The sequence below is a fragment of the Herpailurus yagouaroundi genome, unplaced genomic scaffold (genome assembly GCF_014898765.1).
Source record: "Herpailurus yagouaroundi ecotype Mexico unplaced genomic scaffold, PumYag 198, whole genome shotgun sequence".
NCBI lineage: Eukaryota > Metazoa > Chordata > Mammalia > Carnivora > Felidae > Herpailurus > Herpailurus yagouaroundi.
Window position 1 is genome coordinate 16443373 of NW_024412429.1, and position 22629 is coordinate 16466001.

Consider the following 22629-nt stretch of genomic DNA (forward strand, 5'->3'; position numbering starts at 1 on the left):
TTCCCGCCCATGGCACCATGTGGTCTGCTTTTGTAGCATGTCTCAGATTTGTAATCAATGATTAACGTGACTGTCTGTCTGATGGCTATCTCTCCACTTCGGGAAGTAGTGCCATGAAGGCAAGAACCCTGGGGAGGCTTTACTCCTGGGTCTGCAGCATGGAGGACTGGGTGTGAAACCCAGTGGGCAGTCAATACATATTTGTTAAATAAATACCTGCCGACTGCCTCCACTGTCATTCATTGGTGTGTCAAGGGGGTGGCATTTGTCCAGCAAAGAGCTGAGGGGCAGACAGCGCAAGATGGTTCTGAGGCCAGTTTTCCAGAGTTAGAGCTTCACACAGCAGTGTAGACACCAAGTCAAAAGGTGACACAATCAATTTTCAGCTGCTCACAAGGGCTTGGCCACATCAGACCTTGAAGCACCCAGCAACGAACACTGGACAGCAGCTAGTTTCTGTGAAATGTTCCTGGGCTTTCCTAGTCCCTCTTCTGGATCTCACTCCAGGCTGGACATAGGCCAACAGGAACTAAAAGAGAAACAAGGAACGTGCCTTCCTCCTCTTTATAGTCCAACCTACTGGACAAAAATCACTTCATTAGACTCCACCTGAATTCTCTTCTTCCTGAGGGGCCATGTGAGCCAGACAAATTCAAGCTTACACAAGGAGAAAATGGCTGTGTTCTGGCAGGGTCACCCTATGAGACATGTTATTGTCCATTTCCTTCACTGACAAGAAAGGAAATGAAGGGAAATAAGGAGCTTTCTGGATACTTCCAGGTTGAGATTTCACTAGTCACTGAGGTACTGAAAAAATAGTACTTGAAAGTCAAACACAAATATGTTCAATTATCACTTTTTTTTTTTTAATGTTTATCTATTTTTGAGACAGAGAGAGACAGAGCATGAACGGGGGAGGGTCAGAGAGAGAGGGAGACACAGAATCGGAAACAGGCTCCAGGCTCTGAGCTGTCAGCAGAGAGCCCGACGCAGGGCTCGAACTCACGGACCGTGAGATCATGACCCGAGCCGAAGTCGAACGCCCAACCGACCGAGCCACCCAGGAGCCCCAATTATCACATTTTCAATATAACCCAATCCAAACTATATATAATCCAATATAACCCAACCCAATCAGTGACTTTTCACTGTATCATACTCAGGATTCTCTATACCACCATTCCATTATAAACAGTGCATATAAAACACGCCTGAAAATTCTGAGGCTTTCTTTATAAAACATAAGACTAGAGATACTCTTATAGTATTAACTATGTAATAATAAGTAGAATTTATAACATATAAGCTCTTTGTTTGTAATCATTATAATTTCAAGGTTTTGCGCCTTGAAGAACATTAAAAATGAACTAAAAGAGAAACAAAGAACATGCCTTCCTCAAAATTCAGCCACTGGAATTGGGTCAATTTAAATATTCTCTTTTTGAGACGAGTCGGTGGCTCAGTCAGTGAAGCAACCAACTTTGGCTCAGGTCACGATCTCACGGTTCGTGGGTTCCAGCCCCGTGTCGGGCTCTGTGCTGACAGCTCAGAGCCTGGAGCCTGTTTCAGATTCTGTCTTCCTCTTTCTCTCCCCCTCCTAGCTCGCTGTCTCCCTTTCTCTCAAAAATAAAGAAACATTAAAAAAATTTTTAAATAAATATAAAAAATAAATACTTTTTTAAAAGAAAGTTTATGCTCATGCTCTGTCTCTGTCTCAAAAATAAATAAATAAATAAATGTTAAAAAAAAAAAAGGCAAAGCTTCTTTATTTTGAGAGAGAGAGTGGAAGCACAAGTAAGGGAGGGTGAGAGGGAGAGAGAGAGAGAGAAGAGAGAGAATCCCAAGCAGTCTCTGTGCTGGGCACAGCCTGGTGCAGGTCTCAAACTCACCAACTGTGAGATCATGACCTGGGCCAAAGTGCGACGCTTAACTGCCTGAGCCACCTAGACACCCCAACTTAAATACTATTCTTATTCATTGTATCGGCTGAATGTAGTACCTATGCTCATTTCCATTTTGCAAACAAAGTATTTCAAAATTATATGAAGAGATTTTTATTGTTTTTCACAAATTCAAACAAAGAACAATATGCAATATTGGAAGTATCTGAATCAACACGGCTTTTCCGGAAGGTAACGTGGATAGAAATGTGTATCATCATGGGAAATCTCCTTCTTCTTTGACTCTCCAATTACAGATCTGGGAGTCTGTCCTAAGGACGTCATCAGACAAGGCACACAAATATGTGTGTATGTTCCTACAGCTTATGACAGCCCGACACCCTACGCGGCCCTACGTAAACACCCTACGTGGCCCTATGTAAACACCCTACGTGGCCATTAACAGGGAACTGGCTGAACTGATTACACTACGTCCACAAGGTGCGATATCACACAGCCATTCCAAAATGATAATATAGATCTACCTTTATTAACATAAAAATATATCAGTAGAAACTTATGGCTTAAAAAAACCCAGTTAAAGCTCTTAAATGTAATCCCTTTTGATTTAAAAATATGTATGCATAAAGCAATGAGATATAACCTTGAGCAAGTCACTGGACATTATATGCCTGCTTTTCCCATTTGCAAACCAGATAGATGTGTAAACGTGTGTAATGAGCTCAAGATACAAGGCGTTCAAATCACAGCCATGGTTAACCTCTCATCTCTCCAGTACTGGTTACAGTACAGAAGTACACAGAGGAAATGTGAGAGGACTTCCTTACTGCGCCCCTCATTCCCAACCCTCTTTACAGAAGTAATTCATGTCAGAGGTCGGTGTAATCTTGCTAGCTTCCGTTCTTTGTGTGTATATACATACATGAACATGAATGAATGAATGTCTTCCTATCTTTCAGAAGCTTCCTGAAATTATATGGCACTGGTTCTGGTTTTCCAGCATGTTGGAAATCGGTTCATGTGTGTGAGTTCCAGGATGCAGAAGAGTCTGGGGGGTGGAGGGGGGGAAGGTGCACGGGCTTAGCCGGTTTTGATTCAATCCGCGTATTAGCTATTTAATTCAAAATATTTCAAAAGGTCCAAAAGACTATTAAGTATGACAACTGAATACTGTAGTAAAAGTGATTATTTTTCCCCTAATAAAAATCTGACAATGTAAAGGCCATAAATCTAACACCATCTTAAAATATAAAGTTTATTATATGTAAAAAAACAAAACCCCACACAAAAAACGAAAAAGGCTTGCTGGGCCTGAGAAACTGCAGAACGATTTCATGTTCCCCAAGCATCCCTCTCCACACTGGAGATCTAATAAAATGAAGATAAACATCGTAATTCACCTTCAACACCTTCTGCACTTGGGCAGTAAGACACTGCCCTCAAAAACACATCAGGCTATGAAACCAAATAACGAGGTGTTTGTCCTTTGGTTTCCAAACCTTGAGTCATGTGTTTGGGATTTTCTTTTCGTCAGTTGTTATGCGGATGTAGCATTAACTTGGCAGATTTGCCGCAAAATATGTAAAAATTTATTTTCAAGGGACACCCTGAGTGGCTCTTCCCGGGATGACAAACAACTACAACGACACAGGAAAAGGCTGGTAAGAAAATACCGGGGGGCCTTTCCATCTCCTGATTCTCTCTTGGGTCCTGCGGAGGAAGCAACGCCTTGAAAGGATGAGAACCCCCCAGGCCACAGCAGGCGGCGGACCGAGAAGAGAAAAGCAGGGAACCAGCTTCTGGGTCAGTGTAAACCAACCTAGGAAGAACAGAGCCGGTCCCACGGAGAAACGCCACGTACCTGCCGGGAATACCCCTTCTCTGTGGGCGCCTGCCCAATCGTCATTTTTCGTAGAAATCGGTCATTTGTGTCCAATACTGAAAAAGAAAAAAAAGCATATTCAATCAACAAGGAGGGACTGGCTACCCCGTGTGTGTGTCTGGAGCCATTGTGAGTGCCAAGGGAGCAGCGGGGAGCAAGAGACAGCTTGTCCTCCCGGTGGGTAGACACAGGGAAGGATGGGGTAAACCAGAAAATACCGGCCGGCGGTAAGCGCCTTCAGAAGAAAACAGAGATGACGTGATAGAGTGTGTCAGGGGGTTGGTGAGGGTGGGGTGCCAGTTTTCGACCAGCCAGTAAAGGAAAAGCATTTCTGAGGTGGTCACGTTTTACACCGGAACCAGCATCACCAGAAGCGGCCAATGAAGTCTCTGAAAGGGTTAAGCGCTGACGCACCCTGTGACCCAGCAACTGCACTCCTAGGGATACAAGCAACCGAACCCGAAGCGGGGACCTGAACACATATTTGCGCACCCACACGCACTGCAGCACGTTAAGAAACGTGAAGATTAAAAACCGACACACAAGACAGAGACCAGAAAGGAATCCTGAGGATTCCTGGCCTCTAAATAATATAGAACTAAAGGTGGAACGAGAAACCCATTTATTCACTCCAGGAATATTTACTCGGCCAATTTTGTGCCAGGTGCCGTCCCGGGATGCAAAGATGAACAAGACATCAATCTCTGATCGGGGGACCGGGGGCTTTTACGGGCACAGGGGAGAAGAGGAGGGTACGAGTGAGTGTGGGTCCGAAGGGTCCCTTTAGCACTACCGTAGTAGGTCTTGAAGAACATCCAGAGGGTGCCTAACTTACTTATAATTCTAGCACCACCAACAGTTGGCTCCCATTCTGGGCGGTACAAGGCGCAGGGCCACTATTTTGCCTTCAGCAGAACAACTGTCATGATTCCCTGCGAGGCTGTTGGGACAGCATCGGGAACCAAGAAGCTGATGTTGCTTCGCTGAGGATAACTGAGGCGTGCAGGACCTTGGTCTAATGGCCAGGAGATGGACGAACCAACAAGACAGGGAGAAGGGAAGATTGTAGGCCCCAGGTGAGGTTGGCGTGGGGGACGATGATCAGAGAGGCAAGGGCTCCCGCTGCTCTAGGAACCACAAAGTGGCTCGATGCTTATTGCTTCTTCTGTTGATGTTAATTGTTTCTGGAATAGTCTGTTGGCTCTGGTCCGGTCCTGTTGCCAGGCAATGAAGCCTATAAGCCTCTGATGTGAGGCACAGGATCAAAGACCTACCACTTACACTTCTTACACTGAGCGCAAAGGGAAGGGCTGGCCATGAAATTCGTGACGTTCATATAGTCTGCAAAGAGTGTTCAGCCCCATGTGGTCCCTGAGTGTCCCTCTCTAGTTCTCAAATCATATGAGGACCTAAGCTCATCACCAGGGTTGTGCTGTTTCTAGGCCAAATCCTATATTGCCTTATAAAAAAACAAAACAAAACGCTATATAAAATGTCCTCAAGTCATTTGATAAAGAGTTCCATTTTTTTTTATATTAATTCATGAGAATAAGAGTCAAACTACTCAGCAAATGTCGTTCTAAACTCCTTCAACCCAAGTGGCTTACCTATATCAATAATATTTTCTTCACTTTAGTGCCAGGAACAATAATATAATTCTAGTATTTATCTGGAATAATTTCTTAAAGTCGTCACTTCCATTATTAAAAAAAAAGTTGGCAGGCTTCCCAATAAAATGTTGATAATATTCATATCCATTATTAAAACTGCTGTTGGTCTGTTAAATAAATTATGGTTCATCTATAAAGGAATATCCTAGGTCCATTTAAAATTACCATTACAGGGGCGCCTGGGTGGCGCAGTCGGTTAAGCGTCCGACTTCAGCCAGGTCACGATCTCGCGGTCCGTGAGTTCGAGCCCCGCGTCGGGCTCTGTTTCCGTTTCTGTGTCTCCCTCTCTCTCTCTGCCCCTCCCCCGTTCATGCTCTGTCTCTCTCTGTCCCAAAAATAAGTAAACGTTGAAAAAAAAATTAAAAAAAAAATAAAATTACCATTACAACAAAGAGCTAACTGAATGGAACATGCTACTTATGATATAAATGAAGCTGGTGGGAGGGGGCACCTGGGTGGCTCAGGTGGTTAAGTGTCTGACTCTCGGTTTTGGCCCAGGTCATGATCTCACGATTCATGAGATCGAGCCCCAAGTGGGGCTCCATACTGACAGCATGGACACTACTTGGGATTCTCTTTCTCCCTCTCTCTCCGCCCCTCTACCCCACCCCCACCGCACGCATGCATGCACATTCTCTCTCTCAAAATAAATAAGTAAACTCAAATAAATAAGACAGTAGGATCTAAAACCTACACACCTAAGTTAGAGTTATACACAAAATCCAGATGCACAAAAAAACTGAATAGTATTGTTATTAGTACGGTAAGATGTTTCTTTCTTTCTAGACACCTCCGAAATCTTGATAATGTTATTGGTTTTATTAACAAAACATTTTTTGAATTTCCGAAACGATGTTACTCTCCTTTAGTTTGGGAGACAAAGACACAGACAGCTACATCATACAACTATTCCCTATGGATTACTTTTGGGTGGTGCTGTAGGGTTTGCAAACCACTCTCATTTTGCAGTGGAGCCGTGCAAGGCAGACGCTGGTATTGTTACTCCATTTTACAGAGAAGAAAACCGAGGAAGTCATTTGCTAATGGTTGCACGGCTCATAAATGGTGAAGCCAAGACTCAGTTTCTGGTCTTTTTCTCTCTACCTCACGGTTTGTGGGAAAACACTAAACTGTTAATGAACTGGGCGAATGGATTCCCAGAAGAGAAGCCTTGGGAAGGGGCGGACCTGGGCTGTGTCTGGAAGGGTCTAGGCAAGGAGATGGGGTGGGGCTGGCCGGCCAAGGACAGGCAGAAGGAAGAGGCTGTCTCGAAAGCAGACAGGGAGCAAAAGCGTATGGGGCCACACCGTGATAGTGCTTCAGGCCAAGCGGTGTGATGGCGGTTGTACCCCACACAGGATTTTATCACACACCACGGGGGCTTCTGAGTCAGGAAGGGACAGAACATCTCTACACTATGAGCCTACTGAACTGGGAGAAAGAAGTTGACGCAAGAACGTTTATTAAAAGGCGCTTGCAATCAATCAGGCATCTGATAAAAATGTTCTGGAAGTGGGAAGAAATGAGGAAAGCGAGTGGGCAGGTCTGAGAAGAACACACAGAAGGACCGGGAATATGGACCAGCTCACCCTTCGGAGACACCTTGGGGATCATCCCCCGGTACTACCACGGAGGAGAAAAACGAGGACATTTTCCTTGGACACGTGTTAGGGGGAGCGGATGGGGTAGAGCCAGTCATGAAGGAGCATGACGTTTCCTCCTGAACAGAAGGCGAGGGTGAGGATGGGGACACAACAGGGCTTGGGACAAACAGAGGGATCCCAGAACGTGAGCTGGGAGGACAAGGGGACGAAATGAAACCATGTGCTCGTGGAAGTGGGTTACGAGTTTCAGCTGGAGCAGACCTCATCCCCGACCCCACAACCGGCACGAACCTCGCTGCCACGTGATGGTGGAGGGCTCGATGTTGAGACGGGCGAATTTACTTATTTCCTCCTCTGTCAGCGTACTTGGATCGGTCTTATTTATTCCCAGTTTCTAATGATGAAGACGAAAAACAACGTGATCAGTTTTGGAAGGAATAGAAGGCAAAATGTAGGGGCACCTGGGTGGCTCAGTCAATTAAGTGTCCAACTCTAGATTTCAGCTCAGGTCGTGATCTCAAGGGAGCTGTCAGCACAGAGCCTGACGTGGGGCTTGAACTCACTGCGAGATCACGACCTGAGCCGAAGTCGGATGCTTAACCGACGGAGTCACCCAGGCACCCCAAGGGGGTGAATTTTTAAAATCGATTATTACCAACCAATGCCTGTAACTTACACCATTAAGTTAGCTTTTAGTCTCTGAAAAGAGCAAGGGGGAATCCGTGGGATTCCCAGGACAGCAGCAAATAGCACCAGGAAATAAATGATAAGACGGGTAAGAGTTAAGATTACTTCCACTCGCACAACCGTAGCATCTTGCTGCAACAAAAACTTATAGAGATACATTTACAGAAGCCAGAACTTATTTCCTAGAAATCCAAGAATATAAGAGAAGGACTCTTGGAAATTTGATGTGTCAGTTGACTACGGTGCTCCACACCTACAAAGCAGTCCTCCCGGTTTACGGCCGAAGGAACAGAGACCTTCAAAGGGGAACTAATCTGTCCGCTTGCCCTTTGGTGTAGCCGTGTCTCAGGCTTCTCCTTCTATTCTCTCTCTGTTATATTGCTCTGTCTCTAGAGTTGAACGCCCCAAAGAGTGTCTGAAAACCCAAATCAAGTTCAAAATTGCTGGCGTGGACAATTTTTCTGATTTGTTTCTAGGACATTTTCTTGTTGAAGAGCCACCAGCTGGAAACTTACTTTCAGCCGAGCAAGTTGAATGCTTGAAAACTCTCGAACACCATTCACTAAAGGAACGAGTCGATTATACAGCGCCTAAAAACACAAAACAAAAATAAAGCCCCACAAAAGTTTAAGGGCCAGCTAGGAACTTGGATAATTCACAGGATATGACAAAGCTCATTACATTTATAACCAAATTGTTTAGATTAGAGACCCTATTAAAATTCTTGGCCGATATAAACAACGTAGCCTTAACTTCTATCATTTCAATACATCTGACTAGATCTGAAATCATGCACATTGCAAAAATGTTGCATAAATATGTATTTCTTGATCTCTACCGCCTTACAACCAGCAAATTAATACTTATCTGTACTTGGCTTCAAAAACGCACAAGGGAGTTACTTTAATTGGGAGGAAGTCAGGATCCTTGTAAACATGCCAGAAAGTTCCACGTCTATCCACGGTCCACGCCCATGGGGAAGTAGCACCTAGTGCTCTATCACTGTCAGGTGTGTGTTTACCTCAGCTGCATGCACCTGAACTCCAACCAGGAGGTCTAATCTCATTCACAGTACATCTAGAATGGCTGCATGTAACATTACAGTCAAAAAGCTATCTTTCCAATCCCCTTAGTACAGACTGGAGACTGGACCTTTGGACAGAAGGAAGAGAACTGGTCTACCGATTACCTTCAAAACTGAAGTCCCATCCAAAGAATATTTGCCTTAAAATTACAACTAACATGGGGCGCCTGGGTGGCTCAGTCGGTTAAGCGTCCGACTTGGGCTCAGGTCATGATCTCGTGGTCCGTGAGCTCAAGCCCCGCGTCAGGCTCTGTGCTGACTGCTCAGAGCTTGGAGCCTGTTTCAGATTCTGTGTCTCCCTCTCTCTCTGACCCTCCCCCGTTCATGCTCTGTCTCTCTCTGTCTCAAAAATAAATAAACGTTAAAAAAAAAAATTAAAAAAAAAAAATTACAACTAACATAATTCACCCAACGGCTTGGCAGTGGTCATAAACTCATTTGAGAATCTGACCCAAGTAGGGATCCTCTCCCCAAGAAATAAGGATATATAGAACTCACAAAATTGTTAATACAATTTCAGTTTATTGGCCCCACAAAGTTTTCCTGTGAACTCCTCAAGAATCCAGAAATCCCAGGACAAGATGCCCAAAAAGGCCAACGAGAAAACTTCCTCACCTTGTCTGTTTGAGTGTTTTCGTGCAAAATCCTTGTGTCAATAGCAGCGGCCAGCAGGTTATTGGCGGCAGTGATGGCGTGGATGTCCCCGGTCAAGTGAAGGTTGAACTATAAAAGAAATGAAAACATCTTTCTACTTGTCTCAAACAACCGTGGCAGTATTCAAGGACTTTCCGAACAAATAAAATATTGCACGAATTACACAGCCTTAAAATGAGCGAAGTCTGTAAAACAACTTAAATAAAAAAGCTGTGAGATCATAACCTGAGCCGAAGTCGGATGCTTTTCGGACTGAGCCACCCAGGCGCCCTCTAAGGCACTTCGTCTTTTTACCTCCCCTCCAGGAAAGTGTTACCAACATCTGCCTCCCAATAATGTATAAAAGCGTGTTTCAATCTCTCACTGGTAAAATTTAGTATTGTTACTATTTAAAAAAAAAAAAAATCCAGCTGTCAATTTGACAAGTAAAATGGTAGTAGTTTTAATGTAGACTAATTTGATTATTAGTGAAAATAAACAATCAACGATTCGTTAACAGCTCTTTTCTGATGTTTGCATTGAATCCTTTCCCCATGTTACCGTTGGCTCATGTTTGTCCTTCCTGATGCCTGTTCGGTATCCACTGGGGTGTCCCCAGGCCCCGGACAGACCATCACCCCCTTCACCACCACAGTTGCAGCCTCGCGGCCATTACTGCCCGCGTGATCTCCACTCCAATCAGTGACTCAAGAGTTGCTCAGCTCACTCTCCCTGATGTCCCCCCTTTTCTCACGCCCCACATCTAATTCTGCAAACTCAGCAAACATGTCTGACATCGTTGCCATGCTTTTCCCATCCTCACTGCCACCTCCCTGGCCCACGCCACTGCCTTTCCCCCGGGCTTCCTTACTGCACTCTTAGCATCCACTCTGTACTCGTAGCAGTGTATTCTCCGCACAGAGTCCAGAGCGATTTTCATAAAACTCAATTTGCATCATGTTATTACTGTGTCAACATCCCCTCAATGGCGGACCGCGACATTCAAACAAGATCTAGGCCATGGAGTTCAAAGCCTGAAGGAGCTGGCCCCATGCCCATTTCCGTATTTCACTTCCTCTATCCCCACTGGCCCCCTGACAACACGCTGGTGGCCTCCGGTTCCCCGAAGACCCCTCCCCGCCCCCGTACTGTCCCCCAAGCAGGTCCCACTCTCCCCCCATTCTGCACAACCCTGGCTCCCTCTCGCCCTTCAAGACTCAGTATTTTCACTTTCCATTCTTCAACCCATCTGGAATTTATTCAAACATTTTCCCATGATTATTTCTTAAGTTTCTGTCGGTACGAGTTGTCTATTCATGCACTCAGTCAACAAACACGGTCTGAGGGTCGGGCATTGTGCTCAGCGCTGGGGATAGAGAGATGAAGGAGATACGGAAGGTCTTCGAATTCAAGGAACAAACTGCCTGATTGTTTTTGGCCTATTGAACGATCATAAGGCAGCTGAAACCATCATATGCCTTAAGTTTGCCCCAAGTCTGAGCCATGCAGCTGATGCCATATGACAGCAGGACACCGATGCCCTTTGAGTATCTGCACAGGAATTTCTGAGCCATTCCCCTGGGCATGTTCCTTGTACGCTGTCCCCAACCTGGCCTCTTGGCTCTGGTTCTTCCTTGTGAATGTTACTCATCCCCCTTCAGATGTGAGGCTTGGGGCTATTTTTTCCAGCAATGCCTTACACTATTCTCTCTCAGCCCACCCCCAGTACTTGAACAGTGTCCATATTTTCCCTTTAGCTTTCCTGACCCTCAGGCTTCCATAGGCAAACACCCTTCCGAATTCATTCATCGAAATCAACGAACATTTCCCAGCGAGCCCCTAGTGAGTGCCGCGCACTGTGCTGGGCGCTGGGGTCCGTGCCCTCTAAATCAGCACAAGCCAACCGAACCGGATGAGGGAAACAGCGTGAAGGGACGTGAGGGGGGAGGTGGAACCTAGAGATGGACAGGCTGGGCAGGGAGGGTAGAACAGGAAAGGAAGAACGTTCGAGGCTTGGGATCAAGAGTCTGCAGGGAGTCTGGTGGGGTGGGTGAGAGGGAGGCCAGCCTGTGGGGACGTGAGACAGCAAGGCTGGAAGGGACGGCAGGACCAGCACACGGGGACCTGCCGTGCCACACCGCACAGGCGTGATGGAGTAAGAACTGAAATACACTGAACAGGAAAGCAATTGGCTCAGACTTGGGTTTTAGAAGATTTCTCAGGACCAGAACTAAGAGGCCAATGCAGAGAGTAGAAGTGATGAGACCCAGTCACGGTCAGATTCAGGGGACGAGGGGGTGGTTATGCGGGGGTAGGGTTTCTCGGAGAAATAAGAATGGTCACCTTTGACCTTCTGTGCCCATTTTTCTTTGGAACTATTTGATTTTCGAGTCTCCCTCTGCCCAAGTGAGGAGTCCAAGTCCTCCTGAATTGGGCACGGTAACTGATGATCGATGGGGATAGGTCTCCACCCTCTTATGCAGAATGGAGCCACGTGGGTTTGGGATTCAGAATTTTTGGAAATGGAGAAAGAGTGCGATATACCTATCATGTTTTACTAAAACATCCAAAGCAGGGTCTAAGTCCGTATCCATTAATCAAAACCAGTATTTCTTGCAGCAAAACATGTGAATATTTACATCAAGTGGCATAGACATAAATAGCCCATAACACTCAACGTCAGGTTTTGCCACTGTAAGTGATGCAAACGTTTTTGGTTTTCAGAATCTTTAGGCCTTTGGACTGAGGATAAAGGACTGTGGGCCTGTGTTGATGGGGCACAGTAAAAAGGCTGCAGGAAGGAGAAACAGGGACACGTGACATGTGTTTCGCTGAGATCTTACCTCCTCCATGGGGATGACCTGGGCATATCCGCCGCCCGCGGCCCCTCCTGAACAACAGAACAGACGCCGTTTGAAATCATTCAGCAAGTATAGCTACACAGGATGAACAGAGCCCCGGGGACACAGCTCCCCAAACCCGGCAGGAAGGCACGCACCCCCAAGATGAAACAGCAGGTAGTAAAGAAAACATCAACTGTCCATCAAAGCAGAACAAAAGGGGAAAGAGTTCTCACTTCACCCAACAATACAATGTAAGGACTTGAGTTTCCTGGTTAAAAAAAAAAAAAAGGTAAAAACAATACAACAAATCTCATTACAGCCAACATGAGATTATTTTATTCATCTGTTACTAGACCTATGTGGCTCTGTGTCATTTCACCTGCACATGCTTTGAATATCAAAAAAACCGCTCAAAAAAATCCACCTGGTGAACTCAGACCAATGCATTGTAAGATGCGGCCAAGAGATTTTGGAGAACAGTGTATAAAATTTGTCAGGCTGACTATCCCTCAAGGGAGTAACGTCACTACATTAAAAAGACTTCACTTTCTTAAAACAATAGTGATACCTTCCGTGTCCAGATCATCTTATGGTGTACCCTGTTCTTTATCTGCTATGTCATTTGGTCCTCACGACAATTCCGTAAACCTGGTACTCTAGAACTTTTAGCACTTTCACAGATGTGGCCCAGAGAGGTTACGACTGGCTGAAGGTCACACAGCAGCAAGAGACACAGTCACGAAGAAAACGGCAGCCTTCTTGCTACAAGTTTAGTGCTCGTTCCACCACAGAATGTATGACATTCTCTGAGTTATCAGTACTTAATGAGTTCGGAGTTATTAACATCTGTGACAGTGAGATAAACAGAACGCCGCTAAAATCCACAAAGTGCCAAGAACGAATAGTAATTGCGGCAATAAATGCTATTGTAACGCGAGCTGAAGGGTGACCTCATGATAAATCAGTGTGAGTGTGAAGGCTCAGATGTCAGCCCAGCACAGCCAGACAGAAATTGCACCACAGCTCTGTCCACAGCTGGTCAGTTTCCAGAGCTCTGCAGGCCCCCCAGCAACTCTCGCGAGATGAGGCAACGAGGGTCCAACTGCAAGGGCGTCTAACTGGCTGGAAAGACCTTTCTCTGTGGCAGGGGTGGATGATACAACAGCAATACGAATAAGAAGGTATCGATCAGGTGCAAGGCTTCCGCCCAAGGCTGGAGTCCTGAGCAAGGGCCCAGCAGCTGCTCCACGGAGCCAGGGCGATGGGCTTCTTGCGGGGCTCTGCCGAAACCCCCGCCGCAGCCCCCTCTGCAGGAGGACCGCCTCGGGAGGACCACCGCATACTGAGCGTGCAGGTGGGGTGTGCGTCGGGATGAAACGTCGGGATGAGACGTACCGGTCCCTCTGACAAGTTTTAACGCCACGCCTGTTGCTAATGTTCTTTCAAAACTTTGCTCTGCCCCCAATTTTGCTCTGCAAAATATACCGGTTGTTAAATCAAGTACCTTTCACGCCAAAAGTTGGTCCTTGAGAAGGCTGTCTGAGACACGCAAAGGAGTTGATGTTGAGGTGTGCAGTCAAAGCCTGTACAAGCCCAACTGTAACTGTACTCTTCCCTTCCCCGAGAGGGGTGGGTGTGATCCTGGTTTGGAAAAAGAGAGAGAGAGAGAGAGAGAGAGAGAGAGAGAATTTAATAATATTTCCTAGACCTATGCAAAATCAACGTAAGGTACTAGAACCAAATCAGAGCAGACAGGTAGAGAACATGCCATTCCCAAATTCACTTAAAAATTCAATTTCCAGGGACTTTTACGGTCTACCCACATCACACAGGCCATGTTTAAGCTAAAGCCAAGAAACAGACACACCTTTACCAAGAGACCAAAAAAGAAAAGTTATTCGGCAGTGATAACATTAGCAGCTTCAAGAAATGGCATAGAATTATCCATCAAATGGTTTAAATAATTAAGTTGATGTTGTTTCTTCTTAATGGGTGATGTGGCATTCATTCGTCTAGGGCCATTTACTGGGGGCACAGTGCGGGCACAAGGCCTACTCGATGGTCCATGGCCAGACTCTGAGCATTGGAAGGCATCCCATCGTACCCTCTCATCCATCTTCTTCCAGATCTCAGGGCCCAGGCCTTGTCCCCACCATGTTGCAACACAGAGAGGGAGCCTCATTACCTCTGGGGTAGCCCATTCATTTCCGGATAGCTTTTTACGGTTAGAGAGTTTTTTGTCCTAAAGAAGAGATGTCTGCGTTCCTATAGCTCCTATCTCTTGGAGTCAGACACACTGAGCTTAATCCCTTCTCAATCAACAGCCCCTCAAGGATTGGGAAAGCATGAGTCCAACACTCCCCAGCACACAAAGACCCCAAGTGCTCTGGAGGACCTCGTTGACCACCACACTCTATAAAAGCAAACATCACACATTAGTTACGACCATCATGGCGTTAACTAAGAAGACAGGCGTGCATTACACTCCTAAATAAGGACCCATAAAACTGTTCCTTAGCACACTCTGACCATTGTTACAAGATTTAAAAACTGTCATGTTGGCTTGTGACATGGTCTCCGATGAGTTAGATGGTCAGTCAGGGTCGTCCAGGACTCTCAACCACAACAAAACCGACAATAAGAGTTTTCTGACCTATAAAACCTAGTGATGTGACCACAAAGAAATAGAAAAAAAGCCCTTAGATATATCATCGTCCCCAACTGCCTCAGACCGCCACAGTGATACAATCAATCATTCTTTCAGCAAGTGTTTATTAAGTACTACTATGTGCCAGACCACTAGATCTTGGGGACACAATGATTGACCAAGTTGGACTCCATCAATGCTCTCCCAGGGCTTACAACCGATGGAAGATATGGACAGACTGACCGGCAATTACAATGAAAGTGACAAGCACATATGAGAGAAACAGGGCAATCAGACTATGTTACGAGAGCACAAGGCAGGAGGATCTGATTACATTTGGAGCATCGGGGAAGTCTTCATATAAGAAGTGACACCTAAGCTAAGACCAGGCGAATGAATAAACGTTAGCCAGATAAAGATGGAGGGTGGGCTTGGGGTCGTTAACATATGAGGTTCTGTGAAGGGCGCCTGGCTGACGCAGTCGGTTGAGTGTCTGACTTCGGCTCAAGTCATGACCTCACAGTTCGTGAGTTCGAACCCCGCGTCGGGCTCTGTGCTGATAGCTCACAGCCTGGAGACTGCTTCAGATTCTGTGTCTCCCTCCCTCTGCCCCATCCCCGCATGTGTGCTCGTGCTCCCTCTCTCTCAAAAATAAATAAACATTAAAAAAATATTTAGGGGCACCTGGGTGGCGCAGTCGGTTAAGCGTCCAACTTCAGCCAGGTCACGATCTTGCGGTCCGGGAGTTCGAGCCCTGCGTCAGGCTCTGGGCTGATGGCTCGGAGCCTGGAGCCTGTTTCCGATTCTGTGTCTCCCTCTCTCTCTGCCCCTCCCCCGTTCATGCTCTGTCTCTCTCTGTCCCAAAAATAAATAAACGTTGAAAAAAAAATTAAAAAAAAAAATTTAAATATGTGAGGTTCTGTGCTTTTACATTTATTAGGTTAATTTTTGTCCTCGATAAGGAAACTGAGGCACGAAGAGGTTCAGTGACTTGCCCAAGGCCAAACAGCAAGCAGTAAAGCCGGAAATCAAAAACCGTCACCTGACTTCGCCAAGTCATTTCTACAGACAGAAACTGTAACTGTTGTTCACCACTAATTAGCAACTGAAAGCATGGGAGTGGGGAAGATCACAGTGAGAGGGAACACAGTATAAAGAGGGATAGGATGGAATCTTCTAGAACGTGTTCTCTGAAGGGATGGTCAGAAGAAAGCAAAAGGAAACAAAAGGAACAGTAGGGAGAAATCTTGAGGATGAGGCAGGGCTGCGACAGGGGCGTCTCCGAAGGGAACCGGGGAAGTGCCCACGGAATCACAGGCCACGGGGACGCCCGACTCTGGGTGAGGGCTGAGAAGCCATCACCGCGCGAAGCAACAGGGTCGCTGGCAGGGTGCACCGCCCCACACATGCTTGGTGACGTACGCCTCCCTCCACTCCTCAAGCCGCACGACACCTGGTCAACATGAAGGCCCAGGTACGTGAAAGTGTTTCCACTTTAAGTCAACTTCCTGTTGATGAGTACAAGAAAAAGAGTGGTTGGAAAGCCACAGGCATCACGGTCTTTGGATGGCCTGTAAAAAAAAAGTATCAAACACAGGGTGGATTAAGTATGGTCCTCGTCGTCCACTGTTTGCGAAGGAATAGGTGGTCTACCTCGGTGCGTCACGTGAAGCATCACATTTTCGTCCCCAGGGACGTGCTAATATAGCTGTCGGAGACAGCCCGACGCAGACACGCCCAGAGATGACCTCCTCCAAACTTCGGCCGACCATCCAAGTCTTAATTAGAAACACAGGACGGCTTAGCATTCTGCCAACTGATACAATTCAGGAAAATCAAAAAGCAGGAAGTATTTATTGGGAGCAATAAAAGGAGAGCCACAATAAACATTTTATTCCACCTCATTCCTACGTTGGATCTCGCACGTGGGTTTAATGGCTGTCCCAGTGTCCTTAGCTCTGACTCCAAACTATCCAGTTGACTCAGAAGACAGTGAAGGCCAACTTAACCTAATTGCTGTTCTCCGGAAGAGCTTAGAGTTTATGGAGAGGGAACAATGCCTTTCGCTCATGCTCTTCCTCAACATCTCCCTGTAGCTCTATCTGCCCCCCTCTGTTTCCCACAGCATTTATTATGTATGTATCGCATCACTTTTCTGAGGGTCTTATTACAAGCTTCCTGACACGGCTGTCCTGCCTACCAACCCACAAGCTTGCTGAGGCGAAGGACTATACCCATTCTCATTGCGTTTCTGTCACCTGTCCAGGTACAGTCGAGCAAAAAACGCTTGACAAAGCAAGGACATCTTTTCTTTAAAAAAAAAATATATTTTTTTAATGTTTATTATTTTTGAGAGAGAGACAGAGACAGAGAGCAAGTAGGGGAGGGGCAGAGAGAGAGGGAGACACAGAATCGGAAGCAGGCTCCAGGCTCTGAGCCATCAGCCCAGAGCCTGACGCGGGGCTCGAACTCACAGACCGCGAGATCATGACCTGAGCCGAAGGCAGCCGCTCAACCGACTGAGCCACCCAGGCGCCCCAGCATGCACATCTTTTCTAAGACAAATATGTTTACTGTCAACTACAGTTAACGATTTATCAAAGCACTCCGTGACTTCGGATGTGTGCACACATCCTATGAGAAGTTTACCATTTGCTCCAAGGTCAAAGAGATTGCTTATGCAGAGAGGAGTGGCAAAACAGTGTGCAGTTCTCAAACTCTGGCATCTTGAACGGAATCACGTCATGAGCCATGGGTCTAACCTTGAACTCCAAAACTACATGCTCAAGCAGCATATGAATATATATCACTCATCCCGGGCATCTTCGTGACTGGGAAGTCGTTCCAGGCTTTTTATTCCTGGCAACAAACTCTGTAGTCCACTGGGTTGTGTTTCCTATCACACCTGACTGACGGGAGTGAGCAGTTCAAAAAGGCCCAGTCGGTAGCGATCTCTTGTAAATACCTTTGTTTTATTCTGCAAGTTGTGCAAATAGCAGAAAAACTCACAGATGTTTAAATAGTGACCCAAGGTAGAAAACCAAAATCTTAGAAAAGCCAGGAAAGGTTATTTAACACTGACCAAAATAATGGCTTGGAACATTAAAAAGAAAAAAAACAAAAAAAACAAAAACAGAAACAACAGATCAGATAATCGGCACTCTACGGGAAAGAAATAAAGTGATGTGAATGACTTTAATTGTTCTTTAATGTGAAACTCGGTCTGTCCACAGACCAATTGGGGCTTCTTTTTTAACTGCTCTTTCTGCCTGAGCAATTTAGAGAAGTTCTCAAAACTTCTGCGCAGAAATCGGGACAGGGCCAATGGAGACATATCTTGCACACACATTCAATGCCCTACAGCTGCACTCCAAGGCAAGTTCTCAAACAAATTCCTTTTCATTAGTGTAACTGGGAAAATATGTAAAACTCAAGAGCCCCTAAGATTCTTTTGGCGTATTTCCCCGAACGATTCCCAATACTTTTCATTTTGTCAGGCAAAGCAAATAAAGTGATGTGTAGGTGTAAATACCACGCGATGTGTAGCTGATGAAATACAGATGATTCCGACGGAGTAAGAAATCCTCAAGTTAGAAGAACAGCTTTTAAAATGAAGTAATCTGTTCCGCATTTGGGTTATTAACAGAAGATTTTCTTTTAATCCTGTTGTTTTATACTTTAATTCTACCGCTGACACGCTTAAATCACATTTATACATAAATTCGAAAGTACAACAACAAATGTATTATCGAGGTGTCTTGAAAAACGACTTGGGTACCTGCATTCTTCTAAAGCACGGGAAAAGACTCATGTTACAGTATTCGGAAATAAAAGTGGGACACAAAATGGTATTTATAGCATGATCTCAATGTGTAAAAAGAATGGATGCAGAGAGAAAATCCTGGAAGGAAATACAAAAAATTTTAACACCTCTCAGTAATGAGAGACTTTGTTTTCTCCTTTTTGTTTTTCATGATGTTAACTTTTTATATTGTAAGCCAGTATTATTTTCAGAATAGAGAAATCCTTCAGAAACAGTAAATAACTCATTTATTGGAGAGGTCCTCTTGTAAGATTTTATTTTTAAGAAATTTCTATCCCCATGGGGGCTTAAATTCACAACCCCAAGGCCAAGAGTTGCAGGCTCTACTGACTGAGCCAGCCAGGTACCTGGGAGGGGTCCTTTATATTTCTAAAGATATAGCAATAAACAGCATGTTTGATAATCGTCACTTTCCATTAACTGACGTGACCAAAAGCAAAACTATGGAGGCGATTGTATTTCAAATGAACTTTTCATTTTACATTGTAAGTAAAATGATTGTCTGCTATTTTACAACCGATCTCAAAGATCCAGCTATTAAAAGGTGTGATAACAGAAGCAGTTTACACACTTAAAAAATATGCCATCTGTTGTGTGGGTGGGGGAACACAGTGTGGTATATAGATTTTCCAAAAACCTTCAGGCTTTCCTTACAGATGCAGGTATGTCTCAAAATCCTATCCTCACAGCATTTCCGCCCCCTCAGTGGAGTTGAAAGGAACACAATTTAGTTTTTGTTGATTCACAGATTGTTGTTTTGTAAGGAACATAGAGCCACTGTTTCAGGAAAAGAGCTGTTTATCTCTTGGGGTTAAACAGTACTTGAGAATTCAGGTTTAATTTCACTTCTTTCTACAATATGACAACCTGGCTCAATCTGGCTCTTCAGCTCAGATGCACATACAAATGCTGGCAAAGAGACAGCGTCGGGGCAAGAACCAATGTTCTACGTGCCTGGACCAATGCACAGCTTTAACCCTAGGGAGCGGCGCTAACCGGCACTCTCCAGCATGTGGCTGGAGGCGGGCCTAGACCCTGTGACTTCAAGAAGGCAATCTGATAACAATACCATGAGGGCTTTTGTTTTAGAAGTTCAATTCTGTGCTCCCAGCAAAGGGCGGAGCCACGTGTAGACTGGTGTTTTTACTTCTAGAATTGACAAGCCCCCAAAAGAGTAAATCACAGCCACTCCATATGACAAATTACTGCTTGGTTCTTCCTTGATAAACTGAGAGCCCATCCTCCTCACTTTTCCTTAAATCCTCCCACCTTAAGCAAGGAGAGAAAAGTATCAAACCCACCTACCAAGATCACGTAGAGACTAGAAAGAGGGAAGCAAATTTATGGATAAAATACGAAATTTGCTTTTGAAGCTCTGAATGCCCAAGAGTTTATTTATTTCTGTAAATCAACTTGCATCTAGCACATTCCAGAAGAGCAACACTGACCCCATGTGTGCTCCAAATCCTGGGACCCAAGAACTCCCAAACAGCCCCCCCAAGTCAGCTGAAAGGTCCCCCTTTTACGGATCTGGCCCAGAGCGCGTAGGTGAGGCCAACCTTTCCCCTCAGCACGGAGCACCCGTGCAGCCCCGTTACAGAGACATCAGAGGTGGGGTCCTAGGTTGGGAAGGACTCTGGTAGGATTGGGAGTCCGAGGGTAGTGAGCCTGGAAGCCTGTGAGAGGTTTAAGCCACAGGCAAATGAGATGCTGCAGCCACTGAGTGACTCTGACAGCCCTAGATGGAGACAAGCGATTACAAAGGAGCTGGAGAGGAAGGAGGGGGAAGGGGGGAGGAAAAGGAATATGAAGAAATGATTTGACCACTAAAGAGGTGACATTACGGATGACTGTAGTTTAATCTTTACTTGTAGGTTTATAGTTTTTTAATTTGAGAGAGAGAGAGCGCACACGTGCGCACACGAGTGGGCAGGGAAGGGGCAGAGAGAGAGAGAGGGAGAGAGAGAATCGCAAGCAGTATCTGCACTGTTAGTGCAGAGCCTGATATGGGGCCTGAACCCACAAACCGTGAGATCACGACCTGAGCCAAAGTCAAGAGTCGGGCACTTAACCGACTGAGCCGCCCAGGTGCCCCTCTTAATTTGCAGTTTTAAAATACTCAGTTTAAAGCCTCTAGGGAGTTTTCCTAAGGAGAGCACCAGACAAATGCACAAATATGCATGCCCAAGGCTGTTCCTTTTAGCACTGTTCACAATGGCCAAAAATGGGAGGCAATGTAAGTGCCCATCAACAGAGAGCGGGTTAAATAAATTGTGGAACGTCTCCCATCCAAGTACTAACCAGGCCCGACCCTGCTTAGCTTCCGAGATCAGACAAGATCGGGCGCGTTCAGGGTAGTATGGCCGTAGACAAACTGTGGAACGTCTCTACGGTATTTTCAAATCATTTTTTGGCCTCGATTTACTTGAAGAATAAGAAACATGCTCAAGTGTCAGCCACCGAGCCACCCCGGGCTACACAGTGTTGGGAAGATGCGTGAAATGGAATCCACCCTCATCCCAGGCATTTTTACTGCCCCTCCCCCCCGTGGAATGTTCTGCACTCATGCAAAATGGTAATAGCTCTGTACCGTCTTGCATGGAGTGAGCCAGGCACGCAACACGTCGCTGACGAATCAGGCTGCTTACAGGACAGCACGTGTCAGCTGATGTCGTTTATGAGAGACTGTGGGCCAAGATGGTCTCACATGTTAACAGCCCTTTCCTCTGGCTGATGGGATTTGGGATGCGATAGTTTCTTGTTTATGCTTTTTGGTATTTTGGAAAAGTTTTAACGAGCATGCGTGACTTGTAATAACCAGAAAAAGGAATAAGCTGCTTACGTTAATAATAAAATATGTGAATATGAAGTTCACCAAGAGTGAAGTCCAGTTGTCGGAAATGTCTCTGCCTGTTAATAAACAGGTTTTTGTGCCTTAAGGCTTGGCCTATATATCATTAATAAGTCACTGCAATGAAATTTCAAGACAACAAAGGAATTTATATGGTCTCTTGATGTTCCCTCAGGTCACATTGAAAAAATATTTGAAATCCCTTGTTTTCTATCATCTTTCAGCTAGTGAGTGTATTTCTTTTTTCAAAAAGAGGGAAAATAAACACCCCTTTACATAAAACTATGCATTTGTCTTTTATAAAATGACCAACACAAATGAAAATGGCCCTATATTAATTTTGCAATGCAGGAAAAGAGAACTAATGAACTTTTACAATACAAATACATAAATAGTAAGGATATTAACAAGAAAATAATAGCTTGCACAATTATCTGTACATTTTCCATTAAGATGTTATTTCTGAGTAGAACATAAAGACCCCTACGCAGTTCAAGATACTTTACCTTTAAATCTTACTTTGACTTTTACCATGAAAAACTACATGAAAAACCCAAGGATGATCAAAACACAATATGAGGAACAAAAAACAAAAGGCTGGATTAGAAACGCATTACACTTTCTATTTTGTGGAGCAGACTGAATTGTTTTGCACTGAAAATGAAAACTTACCTCGTGTCAAATGAAGGAATGCCAAGTGAAATGGACAAAGATGTCAAGTTTGAGAAGAGGACGGATTTGAGGGGGTGTGATGACAGATACAAATAGGGAAGAGAGTTTTAGAAACATGCCGTCTTGGTAAAATAGATTTTAAAAGTAGCCTTACCCAGCTACTAAAACGTATTTTCCATCTGCTTGATCCTTTAACCTTTCCAGCAGGGACAAACGTACTTTGGCTTTGCTTCTGCCATAGACTTCAATTTCATCTGCAAGCAATCCTATCTCCTTGGCAAGGACATCCACGGCTTTTGGAGTCTGTGCTCTTGAAATCTCAAGATCACTGG

The 22629-nt window shown here is 45.2% G+C and overlaps 1 protein-coding gene across 6 annotated transcripts in view; it reads right to left on the bottom strand.

The window, feature by feature from the left end:
* The window catches only part of MTHFD1L (methylenetetrahydrofolate dehydrogenase (NADP+ dependent) 1 like), a 183086-nt gene that overhangs the window by 123995 nt on the left and 36462 nt on the right, over positions 1 to 22629 (bottom strand). For 5 of the 6 annotated variants that reach the window (XR_005782631.1, XM_040448893.1, XM_040448892.1 and 2 more), the window contains exons 10-16: positions 22452 to 22625; positions 13809 to 13945; positions 12305 to 12351; positions 9444 to 9551; positions 8260 to 8334; positions 7349 to 7451; positions 3763 to 3839 (exon numbers count right to left, since the gene is read on the bottom strand). Coding sequence is in view for 5 of the 6 variants with exons in the window: in XM_040448893.1 (XP_040304827.1) it covers positions 3763 to 3839; positions 7349 to 7451; positions 8260 to 8334; positions 9444 to 9551; positions 12305 to 12351; positions 13809 to 13945; positions 22452 to 22625 (721 nt within the window). In the remaining variant the exon portion in view is untranslated. Of the gene's footprint in view, positions 1 to 248; positions 334 to 3762; positions 3840 to 7348; positions 7452 to 8259; positions 8335 to 9443; positions 9552 to 12304; positions 12352 to 13808; positions 13946 to 22451; positions 22626 to 22629 lie in introns of those variants that run through there. The other variant, XM_040448896.1, reaches the window with a different exon arrangement.